This window comes from Rhagoletis zephyria, unplaced genomic scaffold, assembly GCF_001687245.7.
Source record: "Rhagoletis zephyria isolate East Lansing unplaced genomic scaffold, Rhagoletis_zephyria_1.1 Rzeph_scaffold_01630, whole genome shotgun sequence".
NCBI classification, from domain to species: Eukaryota; Metazoa; Arthropoda; class Insecta; order Diptera; family Tephritidae; genus Rhagoletis; species Rhagoletis zephyria.
This window is the reverse complement of record NW_016158714.1, coordinates 42,779-56,267: the sequence shown is the minus strand read 5'-3', so window position 1 is coordinate 56,267 and position 13,489 is coordinate 42,779. Positions and strand designations below refer to the sequence as shown.

Genomic DNA, 13,489 nt, shown 5'->3' with positions numbered 1-13,489 from the left:
GGATTCTTCTTCTGAAGAATTGAAGAAGCATATTTTATACCCATAAATTTAAAATAAGTACCGCTCAACGACTACCACAAGAAATTTCACGTTTTTTATAAAATATGCGAAAATCAGTTACAGTTGTAAGCAGCATTTGTTCTCGCATTTTGTAACTGACACATTTGTTTAATACCTGTCATTTTATTCCTCAGAACCTACAGATAAATGTCTGAAAGTCGAGCTTTAGGTCTGACCGCTCAAGAAGTTTTACCTTTAAAAAAAGGCGATTTTGTGCGAGTTGCACTAGATATTTCCTGATTTTCTCGCTTTTAGCAAGTAAACAGGTTACTTAAGCCATTAGTTTTGTTTTTAATAACTATTTATTGATATTCACACATATATGTAAGTAGTATTAACGGAAGTATAGAAACCGCTTTTGGCAGTGCAGCTGATTTGTGGCGGCAACAATATGCCAGTACGGAAAATGTCCCCATCTCCAAAAATTTCCCTATATACGTATATTTTTGTATACTGATTTATATGAACGAACAAAAAAAAATGTTTGTTGCCCCTTATCGAGAAACTTGGGTCCGGTTTAGTTATTTGTACAATGTTTTTCGGTTGTTGCGTTCAAACGCATTACCCGAACCTAAAAACTCTAACACACACGTGTAGTCAAACGATTAGACTTTAATTTAAAACCAAGGTTCCAAATTTCCGAGCTCTAGATTATTAATAAATTCGGTTTGAACCATACACGTTTTTTGGAAATTTCGATGGGGTTCTGCGCAAAGATACAGTGGATTTGTGAATTGATTTGTTGACAAAAAAAGATAAAATTTATTTCCGATTTGATTCGATCTTGTTTAACCGACGAATTAGTTCACAAATAAAATTTTATTCATGATTTGATTCGTTGAACAAATAATAAATTTATATTATTTAGGATTTGATACAACTTTCGATTTAGAAATCAATTTAATTTTTCGATTTCCAATTTTATTAATTCAAAATCACGCAACCCTAATAGAAGCAAGGGTTATTCGCGCTACTGTCAAAACAATGGGAAAGCGAACACAACGCGAACGTTCTACGTAGATATGCATTAATAGTATACAACGCGTAGCCCGCTGGTGGTAGTAGCAGAAGACCTCCTCTGCGATGAAAAGACCAGGTGAAGAATGTCTACTTATAAGGAGGAAATAACTCAAGAATTTAGATTTTTTTTATTAATTTCTAAATGCAATACAGGTCTAATTTTTTAATATGGCGCACATATTTATGTATGGATTTACACGTATTTTTTTGTAAATCAATCGTACACTTTTAATTCAAATACGACAATCACAGTTTTGAAAGGGGATGCTTTTAAATAAAATGTCAGTATCAAACTCTTTTAGGCTTACTAACTATTGTATAGTTTATGCCACTATAATTCTGGTGAGTCGGTGAAATTTTGGCATCTTGAAAAGTTTGCTGTCCGGCGGACGAATCAAAATATTTGGAACCGGCAATATTACAATTAAGTGCAAGCGAAGAGAGGGAGGGCGATGTTGTATTCGAAGTTCGACTAACCACAGTGTTTATCATTTGGATTTCAGGATTTCCAATAAATTCATAGTCACTTAGTGAGGGGGAATCGCAGCGTTTACGAGCCGGCGATATGATAGACACAATAGTGTTATATCCGCTCGAAGTATTATTATTTGGTGACATGAAATCAAGACGATCATAAGTATCATCAATAATTCTTGTACTTGTGCAGGCTCCTCCACCTCCTCCGCCCTCACCAATGTCTATATCTATTACTCTCGAGACCTTAGATGGCACAAATGCTTCCTTTAAGGAACGTTGGCATACATTGACGGAGCGTTGCCAACTTGGTTCTATGAAAACTTCATCGCCATGGTTAGCCAAAATCCGTTCAGTGTGTTTCACCTCATCTATCCCAAGTGTTTTCCACGCATCAGTAACTGCCTCTATGCTTTCGTAATCTCGTTCAATTCCTGATGTTGACTTATTTTCTTTATGCGGATTTAGACTTTGTTTTCGCACACACTCTGGAGAGTTAGGCTTAAGAACAAGGTTTGATCCAATAGTTTTGTTGGGATCACTCGCCGTAGTTATTGAAACTGCATCATAATTTTGATATTTGCTTACGGTTTTATTAGAACTTGTGAACGAGGCAAATGGGGGCTGCATTTTTCGCGGGGGTTTATTCGGAATGTGTTTCATAATTGGAGGCGGTAAAGTCGATATTGAGGTGGAATTAGAATTCGCAAAGAAACTGTTAATGGAATCACTTGATGTGGTGAACTCTCGGTAAGAAACGTTGCTTTGTGAATTACTATCGATGCTTATGCACTGCTGATTGTTTGGTGCTAAAGGGCTGCGGGAACCCGCCTCCATATTTGCGGCAATGTTTAAATGGTTTTCATTTACGTCGTTATTTAGATTGTCACAGTTTATCAACTTCTTCATTGACTTCATTTTTGCGGCCATGCATCTGAATATTTCTTGTGGGTTGGTATGATCAAGTGTGAATATGCCTTCTCCAGTGCAACACTTCCTGCCTGCTTCGAAAGTAAATTTGCCATCACGATACCCATACTTTCGAATAAACCGGTATGGCCACCTTGCTCTTATTTCGTTAAGGTCATCGGTGCACTTCAATTGAAGCTCAGTTGCAGTTAAGTGAAGCATGTACGATTTTGCTTCAAGATTGCAACGGATTGATGTGTCGGAGGGAATAAGAGTAACAATGAATAAACCATCGCCAAACGAACTGCAATATAAATCATTATCTTCTTCTATCGCTGCTTGCGAAGTGTGTAAGCTGTTTTTGTTTCGAAAGGCAACCATTTGCAATGCATTTGTCCATTCTTTTAAATCCTCTTCTGACAATGTGTTCAACGTCAAAGATTCAGTTTTTTTGATAACTTGTATGAGATTAGCTGGGGCTGGTTCTTGCGTTATCTTAACACAATTTTCAAGTGTTACGATTTTCGGATTCTTGTCATCTTTAGATTCGCAAATTTCGAGACGTTCGATGCCATGCCGACTTGAATTGAAAAGTAAGCAATATCTGTGACAATTTTTCTGTTGATAGAGAGAAAATACACAATACCAATTAGTAGGTTTATGTCTTATGCATGATAAACAACATAATTGACGTCAGAAGTGTAAGTATAATCCATGATACAATAATGAAAGGTTTTGTAAATAAAGGTCTAATTAAAGAAGCCATGAGAATAACACCATAGCCATAACTTTGTGGCTATACTTCAAAGCTGCTTATGGTTACATCGAAAAAAAAACTTAAGTAGATACGTACAGTTATGGTTATGGCTAAGTTGTTATGGTTTGGTACAGAGCTGCCTATACGTTTTATCAGAACAGATGATTGCTATAGTTAAGGTAATGGCACAACTAATTGGGCCTTCAGGGTATACATCGCTCTAATTTACCTGCTCCACTCCCACTTTGCTCCTAAAACCAAACACAATAATATTTCATTTCTAATTTTTCGGAGGTTATATAAATATTTATAATTATTTTAAATTTGAGGAAATTTTTGTTCATAATAAGAAATTTTCTTGTGTCAAATTTACTTAAGGCAGTAGGCAGCTCCTAATACCATGTCCCCACCGGGGCTAACCACGTAGTTATGGCTGTTGAGTTGGTTATCCCGATAACCCACTTCATTTAGCGTAGTTTCGTCATATAAAAATGACAGCACTTAACCATTTCACTGAGATGGTTAAAAGCTAACCAACTCGAAACCTCGTCGAAAGTCTGATGCAACCCTGTGTTTTCCCGCCATCTGTGGGTCATTAGCGTTAAAATGTAAAAAATACGTTCCTTACTAGTGTTTGGACTTAACTAAGATCAGATTAGATTTACTCCGGTTTTTGAAAAAATTTGAAATCTACTCGTCTACTCCGCTTGACTTCAAATCTATTCCGTTTTTTTTTCATTCATGTTATGCCCTCTTGGGCCGTTTTTTGAGTGTTCACCACCGGTTTCAGTAAAAAAATCGAAAGTTCTCACTGTTAAAAAGTAACTCTTTCATAGCAATGCATCAATAAAGTAACTTCGTTATTTTTGATGTATGGCTGTAGAAATTGGCGGATGCAGAACTTTACTTAAGTCGTTAAAAAATATATGTAGAATGAAATTTATATAAAGTAGAAAAAGTTTAGATCCTGTTGCTCTTTAAAAAATTAAGTGTTGGAAACGTTCTACTTTATAGAAAATGCTAAATATTACCTAAATGTTTAACATATTATCCTTACATTGCCTCGCGTTCTTATTTTTGCATGAATAGAAAATATTTAAGTCAAACAATTAATGTCAGAAACGAAAATAAAAAATTCAATCTAGTACGGAAAATTTGTTTTTGCCCAGATTTTTAGTCCTGAATCGATTTTTGGAGGTCCGAACACTGTTCTCTACATTTGTATTGCTTTATAAACCTCAAACCGCAGTGTGGACAGCAATAGTTAGTGATGTGGTTATGTTCGATTTGAGATGGTTAACTTTTTGGTGGGGACATGTTATAAGAAATTTCCTACGCTTTCTAGTACGGTTTTCTAAAGTTTTTTATGAAAAAAGCACAAGGCAACCCATGTTTGCAACAGAAATATATGTCCATGCCGATGCCGATTCCATACAAGATTACAAATAAATGTATTAATTCATAAAATCAGTTAATTTAACTTCTTCTTCTTCTTATTTGGCGCTGTAACCGCCTAAGCGATTTTGGCCGAGCTCAGCAAAGCACCAGTCGTTAATTTAACGGAGTTAACAAAACAAAAGAAAAAAATATATAATTGAATTAATTGGCTTGTCAAGCAAATTTACACACACATGTATGTACATTAGGGTGGTCCAAAAATTCATGTGAAAACGTAAAGTCGGAATTTTTATGCTCTCACCCCCTAGAATTGTTCTATACAAAAAAGATATATACCCTTATTTTTTTATTTTGAAATCAAAAAATATTTAGAGGTCGCTCAAAGCGCCAAAAGTTTTCCATGTATTTTATAAGGGGAAAAAACAACTTTTCGTAGAAATGGTATAAAATAGTTAAAAATTTATATTTTTCTACCAGAAAACTCTGTTTATCTGCAGGAGATTTCCAACAACCCAGTTGTTTATTTAGCCATTTTTTCATCGCAACTATAGTTTATAGGTCCGCCAAAAACCCCGACAAATGCAATGAGGCGAACAATAAAAAATCGTTAGTATTAAAAAATGGTTAAATAAACAACAATTGGCTATTATTATTGAAAGTCTCCTGAAGAGAACCAGAGTTTTCCGATTGAAAAGTATTGCCTTTCAAGAATTCTATACCATTTCTAGGAAAAACTTTATTTTTCCCATATAACTTAACTACCTACTAAGCAACTTAGTTTTCACAATCGTTGCTTAGCCCTTCCAATCTGCGTTTGCACGATCGTCTGGAGCATACGACTAATCTACGAGAAGTGATTTCTAATTCCATTTGCTGCTCTATTTATACTGTCCTGCATGCAGCAGACAGTTATCCTAACAATATTGTTGCTAATATTTTGCTTATTTCCTTTTACTTGCTCCTACATCAGTACGTATGTATGTATCAATATAAATGTGCTCATATGTATGTCATTTTCACGTATATATATATCCCACAATTCATTTAATATGTATATAAGTAAATAAATACAATTCAGTTCTACATAGATGTAGATGTGTATACAGAGTGTCCCAGAAGTAACGTGCCAAACTTTAGAGGAAGGTAGGTGGGTGGGTGAGCTCCTGGATAAACAAAAAATTGTCAGGTAAAAGTGTCACCGTTTTTGAAATATTTACATTTTTTCGAATTTAAAAAAAATCGTGCCTTTTCATGTGTTTTCTTTAACTGCAACTACAAACCGGGCAATACTTAGTAAATTTTTTATGTAAAATACTTCCAGATAGTTGCCTCTCCATACTCAAATGCAATGTAGTTAAAATATATTAAGGAACCATCATAAAATTAGGACTATTTCTGGATTTTTAACTTTTTGATATTTTCTTCCCCAACTTTGACTATCTCGGGTGAAAAAAAAATGTACTGAGCTATAACTTTACATTACATAAAAAAATTGCTCATTTAATAAAGATTTCAGAAAGGTGCCACACTTACTGTTTTGAATAGAAAAAAAAAAAGTTATAGCCGCTTTTGTGGGTAAAGGACTGAGACACGCTAGAATGTATTTAATAGATTTAAATTGAATTTGCTCTTGTTACCGTCAAATGACATGCTAAATAGTACAAAGGTACATTATTACCTGCTCCTGACATTATTTTGTGTTACTTACCGGAATTAGTGAAAGTGGATTTTGTGAAATTGGACCCTTCGAACATTGTGTTATTAATACTATGACAGAGAACACGCAGTATACGTCGCATGAATATGCGGATATTCACCTAATTTACGGTGAAGCTTGCTGTAATGCCAGAGCTGCTCAAAGACTCTATGCAGAGCGATACCCCAATCGTCGACATCCGGGTCGTGAAGTATTCGCCCGGACCCATAGAGAAATATATGAAGGTAAGTGATTTTTACACCTTTCTTGTTTGCTTGCTTGTTAACTATAATTTTTCACTTTTTTAAGGTCGCATACCTGGAAGGCGTGGCGGCGAAACAGGACGTCCTGCAACGGTAGATGTTGAAGCTGTGTTAGAGGAAGTGGAACTAGGTCCATCGACTTCAGTGAGAATGATGGAAAGACGGACGGGAATACCAAAAACTACAGTTCACAAAGCTTTAAAAGACCATCGATTTCATCCCTACCACATTCAACGTGTTCAGGCTCTACAGGAAAGAGATTACCTGTCGAGGGTTAGATTTTGCCGTGAAATGTTGCGAATGCATGAATCAGACCCCAACTTTTTTAATAAAATAATTTGGAGCGATGAATCATCATGCAAACGTGATGGTTATTTTAATTTACATAACCTTCACAGTTGGCAGATATACAATCCTCACGAAATGAGAGAAGATCGTTCGCAGTACCGGTACAAAATAAATTTATGGTGCGGTATTTTTAATTGTCAGATATTGGGACCTGTGGAACTGCCGCCAACGCTCAACTCTCACAGTTATTTAGAGTTCCTTCAGGAACGGCTTCCAACTCTTTTGGAAGATGTACCCTTAAACCTGCGGCGAAGACTATGGCTGCAAAATGACGGGTGCCCTGCTCACTACGGGCGTGAAGTAAGAGCTCATTTAGACGAAACTTATCCTCGCCGATGGATTGGACGATACGGGCCAATCACGTGGCCCGCTAGATCGCCAGACCTGAATCCATTAGATTTTTTCTACTGGGGCTGTCTTAAGGACAAAATTTATTCAAAAACAATTCAAAACGAAGAGCATTTGCGGGAACAAATAAATGGAGCTGCTGCTGAGATAGCCCAATTGAGTTTAAGATCTCTAAAAGCGTCTTTTCTTAAAAGGTGCCGAGCTTGTATTAGAGTAGAAGGTCGCCAATTTGAGCATATTTTATCAATAAATGAATAAATTTCTCTTCAAACGACTCATGTATATTTTATTTCACGTGAATCCATGCTTCACAAAAAATATTGATAGATATAGCCCTTGTTATAGACTCTAGTCCGAATTCCGGTAAGTAACACAAAATAATGTCAGGAGCAGGTAATAATGTACCTTTGTACTATTTAGCATGTCATTTGACGGTAACAAGAGCAAATTCAATTTAAATCTATTAAATACATTCTAGCGTGTCTCAGTCCTTTACCCACAAAAGCGGCTATAACTTTTTTTTTCTATTCAAAACAGTAAGTGTGGCACCTTTCTGAAATCTTTATTAAATGAGCAATTTTTTTATGTAATGTAAAGTTATAGCTCAGTACATTTTTTTTTCACCCGAGATAGTCAAAGTTGGGGAAGAAAATATCAAAAAGTTAAAAATCCAGAAATAGTCCTAATTTTATGATGGTTCCTTAATATATTTTAACTACATTGCATTTGAGTATGGAGAGGCAACTATCTGGAAGTATTTTACATAAAAAATTTACTAAGTATTGCCCGGTTTGTAGTTGCAGTTAAAGAAAACACATGAAAAGGCACGATTTTTTTTAAATTCGAAAAAATGTAAATATTTCAAAAACGGTGACACTTTTACCTGAAAATTTTTTGTTTATCAGTGAGTTCACCCTCCCACCTACCTTGCCCTAAAGTTTGGCACGTTACTTCTGGGACACCCTGTATATAATAGCAAATAATATTGTAAAGAAAATTCAACAGTTCTACATACATGTATATTGTTTATATAATAGCACTCACAGTCATCGACTAGCTATTAACGTGCTCGGACGTGTATACAAGTGCTATCGGCTGTGTGAATCCAATAAACAAAACAAGCTAAAAACCCTAGTGCTTCTCAACTCAGTGCTTAATCTTTTCCTTGTTACGCTACTAAACAAGTTCAGTGTACTATCAAAAACCGTTGTGCCTACAAAAATGCCACCAACACCTGATCCGCCGGACAAAACAACAAACCGTTTCTCAATACTAGGTGAAATGGACACATACAACACATACACACGTCCCTACACTTCAACAAAAACTAACAACACAAAGCCAACCAAAATAGGGTGAATTCCAAAACGTCAAAATACAAATCATCAGTCTCTTTTATTTCTAGACCTCAATAGATTTTAATGCCAAATGCGCGCAACCACGGTTAGATGCTAGTTTTCTACTAGGTTGCGCAAGTTAGGCTTGTATTTTGACGTTTTGGAACGCACCCATACCTAACAATATCGTCAACCAACGGACAATTAAATAAACTCTTTCTTTTTATAATAAAAAAGGGTATTGATGCGATATCAACCCAAATAGACAGCATTCAACAGCTGAAAGACGGTTCACTACTGGTTTTGGCACGCAATTCTAAAGTAGCTGAAAAATTTATAAAAACGAAATCGCGTCTAAATATTTACCCTATCACGGTCAAGCTTCAAGACAACCTCAATACGGTGAAACGTATAATATACGCCCCATGTCTCAACTTTGTAAAAGAAGAAACTGTCCAAGAGCTGAAGAGTCAGGCAGTGACGAGTATTTACAAATTTACCCGTACATTCGACGGTAAAACAACCCCCACCGGAAAAATTGTTGTCAACTTGGACCTATATCACCTTCCAAAATCGTTAGACGTGGCTTGGTACAAAGTAAAAGTGTCGCCCTACTACCCTAACCCTATGCGTTGCAGAAATTGCCAACTCCAAGTCATACCAAAACCAGATGCACTAATCCAAGCACCTGTGAAGGATGCAATCTGCCGTCCCACTCTCCAGTTGAATGCACACGCAAACAATGTGCAAATTGTGGCGAAAATCACTCCTCCTCTGACAAAGACTCCCCCAGGTACCAGCAATCAAGACATTTTAAAAATTAAAACAATAGAAAAATGCTCTATGGGGGAAGCGCTCCGAAAATATAATGAAAAACACACCCATACACAATAACCACAAATTTCATACTCCAACATCACCAACCCAACTTTTAACAAACCAAGCACAACAACTACACCAAATACATCAACATCTGGAACATACAAGCGCCCAGCTTCGCCAACAAAAGCTAACATAACTAAAGTAGCAAAAACTCAAACGCATATTAACAAAACCATAACCGACAACAACTCTACCCCCAAAAATCCATCCACTCAATTTACAAACGAAAATGTAAACTCAAATAAGAAAAAACTACCAATAACTAATCCTTCTCATGAAGACTCGTATCCCCACTCTAGAAAAATGCAAACGACTTCACAAACAAATACTACAGCATCTCCGCTCAGTCAAATAAAGAATTGACATGAAAAAAACTAGTCAATTGTGTTTACTCATCACTTGCGTAAAACTAACTGTAAATTAAAAGTAGGTATACACATTCATAGGGCATGTTGTCGTTGTTAGTTTCAAGTATCTACTTTTTGTAACTTCTACGTACTCCTCAAAATGTGTGCGGCGAAGTGTGAGCTTTCGGAGAAAATTTTGTGCAAAAAGCATGAAAAAGTATGTGTGAACGAGGAAACATACCTCGAAGCAGCCTTTAAGCAGTTTCGGGGCGCTGAGATTTATAATTCAACGAAGACAAATGGAGTCCAAGATGCGTCAAGTTAAAAATACTGGACAATTTCCTTGTTTTTTGTTATTTTTTTGCCCAAATCAAGAAATTTGTATGAAGGAGTGTTTGCAATATCGTTTGCTGTCGTTCATAAACCAACATGATGGTGCATTTACATGGTATGAAGCCATATGAACTGTTGATACGCTAAAATAGAGGGACTACATGTTCTAATGAGGAATTCAATGATATCGAGTGGGATGCATATAATACATTTTTTCATATGAAAAGTTATGGGGAGATACTGTAAACATACTGTTGTGATACTGTTAAGCATATGAAATTATAGCAAGTTGGATTTTCATACATCTTCCCATAAAAAGTTTAACAGATGCAGAGATACCAAGGGGGGTTTTTCCCATTTTGATGCCTTTTTAATATAAAAACCCACCGAAAAGGAGGAAAGCGGCAACTCCGCCATTCACATACATGTCAAAAGTATGAATTTTAAAAATTAAAAACAATAAACAAACAAATTCAAAACAAAGAAATTCTTTGTACTAGAACTTTTTCAATAGAAGCGACTCACGTATAGTGGACAATCAAAATACAAAGCACTATGATAACAAACTTAAAAACAAGACATTACACAACATTTTAATGAGCTTTATATCACATTTAAGTAAAAATAAGCCTATATTTTCCAAGCTGGCAAATAAATGAAAATGTGTATTTTTTGTTTTTTACACAAAGACTTGCCAAAAATACATATAAGTCAAAATTATAGAAGGCATGTATACTTCTCCCTTTCATTTTTTCATACAGTTTATGCTTCTTTCTGGCTTTTACAAAATGCAGGGATACCGCACTTATTTCGGTACAATATGATCGTAATGTATTTTCAATTTGAAATCAAAGAAAAACATGCCACGAAAATGTTTGCGATTTTAGAACAATTAGTGTATATTTGCAAACTACTGCAAACAATGGAGTGTCATATCTTAACAGGTTCAGAGAATTAACGAAACAAACAAACATTTTATGGTCTTTTATTTCCTTCACACCGCATTTTCCTTTAGTTTAGCGCTGTAACCTATTAAGTTATATCTTTTAATTTATACATGTGAACTGTTTTCAATGAGCATTTTTTCATGTGGTTGCCCCTCTGTTGGTAATAGTAAACCTCCGAGTGTATTCTGTCATGGAAACAGCTTCTCATAAAAATACATTGGAGTTCGGAGTCGGCGTAAAAGTGTCATTTACTTTGTGTGACAAAATCACGCACGCCACATATGGGAGGAGAAGCTAGGCCAAACACTAACCTAACATATTGTGTAAGTGCCAATATGTATATCGTCGTTTAAAATACAAAGATAATTAAGTTTAAAAGAGAACCATTTTTAATTAGGACAAGTTTCACTCTCTCCTATAAAATTTAGGCAACCTCACATACGAGGTTTTGCATTTCCTTGATGCGCGGTTTTGTACTTTAAACTAGAGCTCTCGATTTTGTTCGCACATTTTCAAACAGCCCGGGTATATGAGCAGCGAGTACTCGCACTGGTTCAATGCTCATTACTCGAAAATTTTCGAGCATGAGCTCGAGCAATTCGAGTAATTTGAGCAATGTTTTTTTATTATATTGACATTTTTGGTAGCAACTTTTTAAATATTTCAAATCTATACTAATTATATAAAGAGAAGTCCCTTTTTTTTTTGTAACAGGTAATCTCGCGAACGGCTGGTCCGATTTTCATGAAATTTTGTATACAAATAGCTTTCGGTAACCACCATGTTTTAGGCTAAAAAAGTTTTACTTTTTTTCGGGTAGGTGGACCAGGGATCGGTCTATTCGAAAAAATCTTATTATAGTCCGATTTGCTTAAAATTTAGTATGTAAGTAGCTTTTTAGCATATATTAGCATATTTGACCCATTTTTTCCGGGAAGTGGTCCAGGGACCGATCGAATTTACGGTCTGATTTGCTTAAAATTCGGTGCGCAAATAGCTTTTTAGCATGTATTAGCATATGTGATCAGGGACCGATCTATTCCAAAAAATCGCATTTATGGTCCGATTTGTTTAAAATTCGGTACGTAAGTAGTTTTTTAGCATATATTAGGATATATGGTCCATTTTTTCCGAGAAGTGGACCAGGGACTGATCTATTCGAAAAAATCGTATTTACGGTCCGATTTGCTTAAAATTCGGTACGTAGGTAGCTTTTTAGCATATATTAGCATATACCATCCATTTTGTCCGAGAAGTGGACCAGGGACCGATCTGTTCGAAGAAATCGTAGTTATGGTCCGATTTGCTTAAAATTCGGTACGTAGCACAGTGCTGTGTCTCCATATAAAAAGTGGGCAAAAATAGAATAATGGACGGATTTGAGTAAAAATTCGTTTCTTGGTGGATTAGAGTACGGAGATTTCAAAAATCAATTTTTTTTTTACCTAGCTCTTACATTTTTCATGGAAACTGAGATTGAAACTGCAAAATTTGATATTCAGAAGTAGTTCCAATACTGAGTAGTTATTTTATTATTTATACAGGGCGTTTTCCTAATAATATTAAAGACTTCAAGGCTTCATTCTATGGCTTAATTCATGGCAAATAAGATTCCCTATATCTCTCTTACGCAAACCCTCTAGGAATGGCAGCTACTTTCATTTTGGTCCTTTTTGACTACAAAATGTTTTTTTTTAAATTGATTATATCTTTTGGTGTGGATGTCACACGCTTAAAAAATTTGATTCATTCAAGACGACATTAAATACTCAAAAGACAAATATAAATTTGTTTTCCTTTTTATTAGTTACTTCGCACGAACAAGAGTTGTTGCAAAATACTGAATCAAAAATTATTTGTTTTATCTAACGCCGTTTATTGAAAAATTAAAGTAATCATGCAGTCAAATTCCAAACTACTCAGCAAACACACTAGTTCATTGACTATATATTTTGTGGTGTATTCATACATGAATTGTGGTGTATTCATACATGAATTTTGTGGTGTATTCATACATGAATTCATTCATGAATTTCGGGTTGAAATCATACTAGTCAGAAAAAGTGTAATCTATACTAGAAATCATACTAATCAGAAAAATCCCATCCCATATTATACCAACTGGAATGAATGTCAAATTCGTGGACTAGTATGACAAGTGGTAGGATCTTGACGTGCATACTGACTAGTATGTTCTGGCGCATAGACTGAGTAGTATGTCAACTGCTATGATTCTGATGTATATAATGACTAGTATGCCAACAGGTACGATCATGACGTATATACGAACTAGTATCTTAAATGGTATGATATTGATGTATATATTGACTAGTATGTCAACTGATATATTGCTGATGCAAAGGCTGACTA

The 13,489-nt window shown here is 35.4% G+C and overlaps 1 protein-coding gene across 1 annotated transcript in view; it reads right to left on the bottom strand.

Moving 5' to 3' along the window:
• Positions 1–1,220: 1,220 nt before the first annotated feature.
• The window catches only part of Dok (docking protein homolog), a 35,481-nt gene continuing 23,212 nt past the window's right edge, over positions 1,221–13,489 (bottom strand). The window contains exon 2 of the mRNA XM_017618459.1: positions 1,221–3,081. Within this exon, the coding sequence (XP_017473948.1) occupies positions 1,369–3,081 (1,713 nt within the window). The 3' untranslated portion in view covers positions 1,221–1,368. The remainder of the gene's footprint in view (positions 3,082–13,489) is intronic.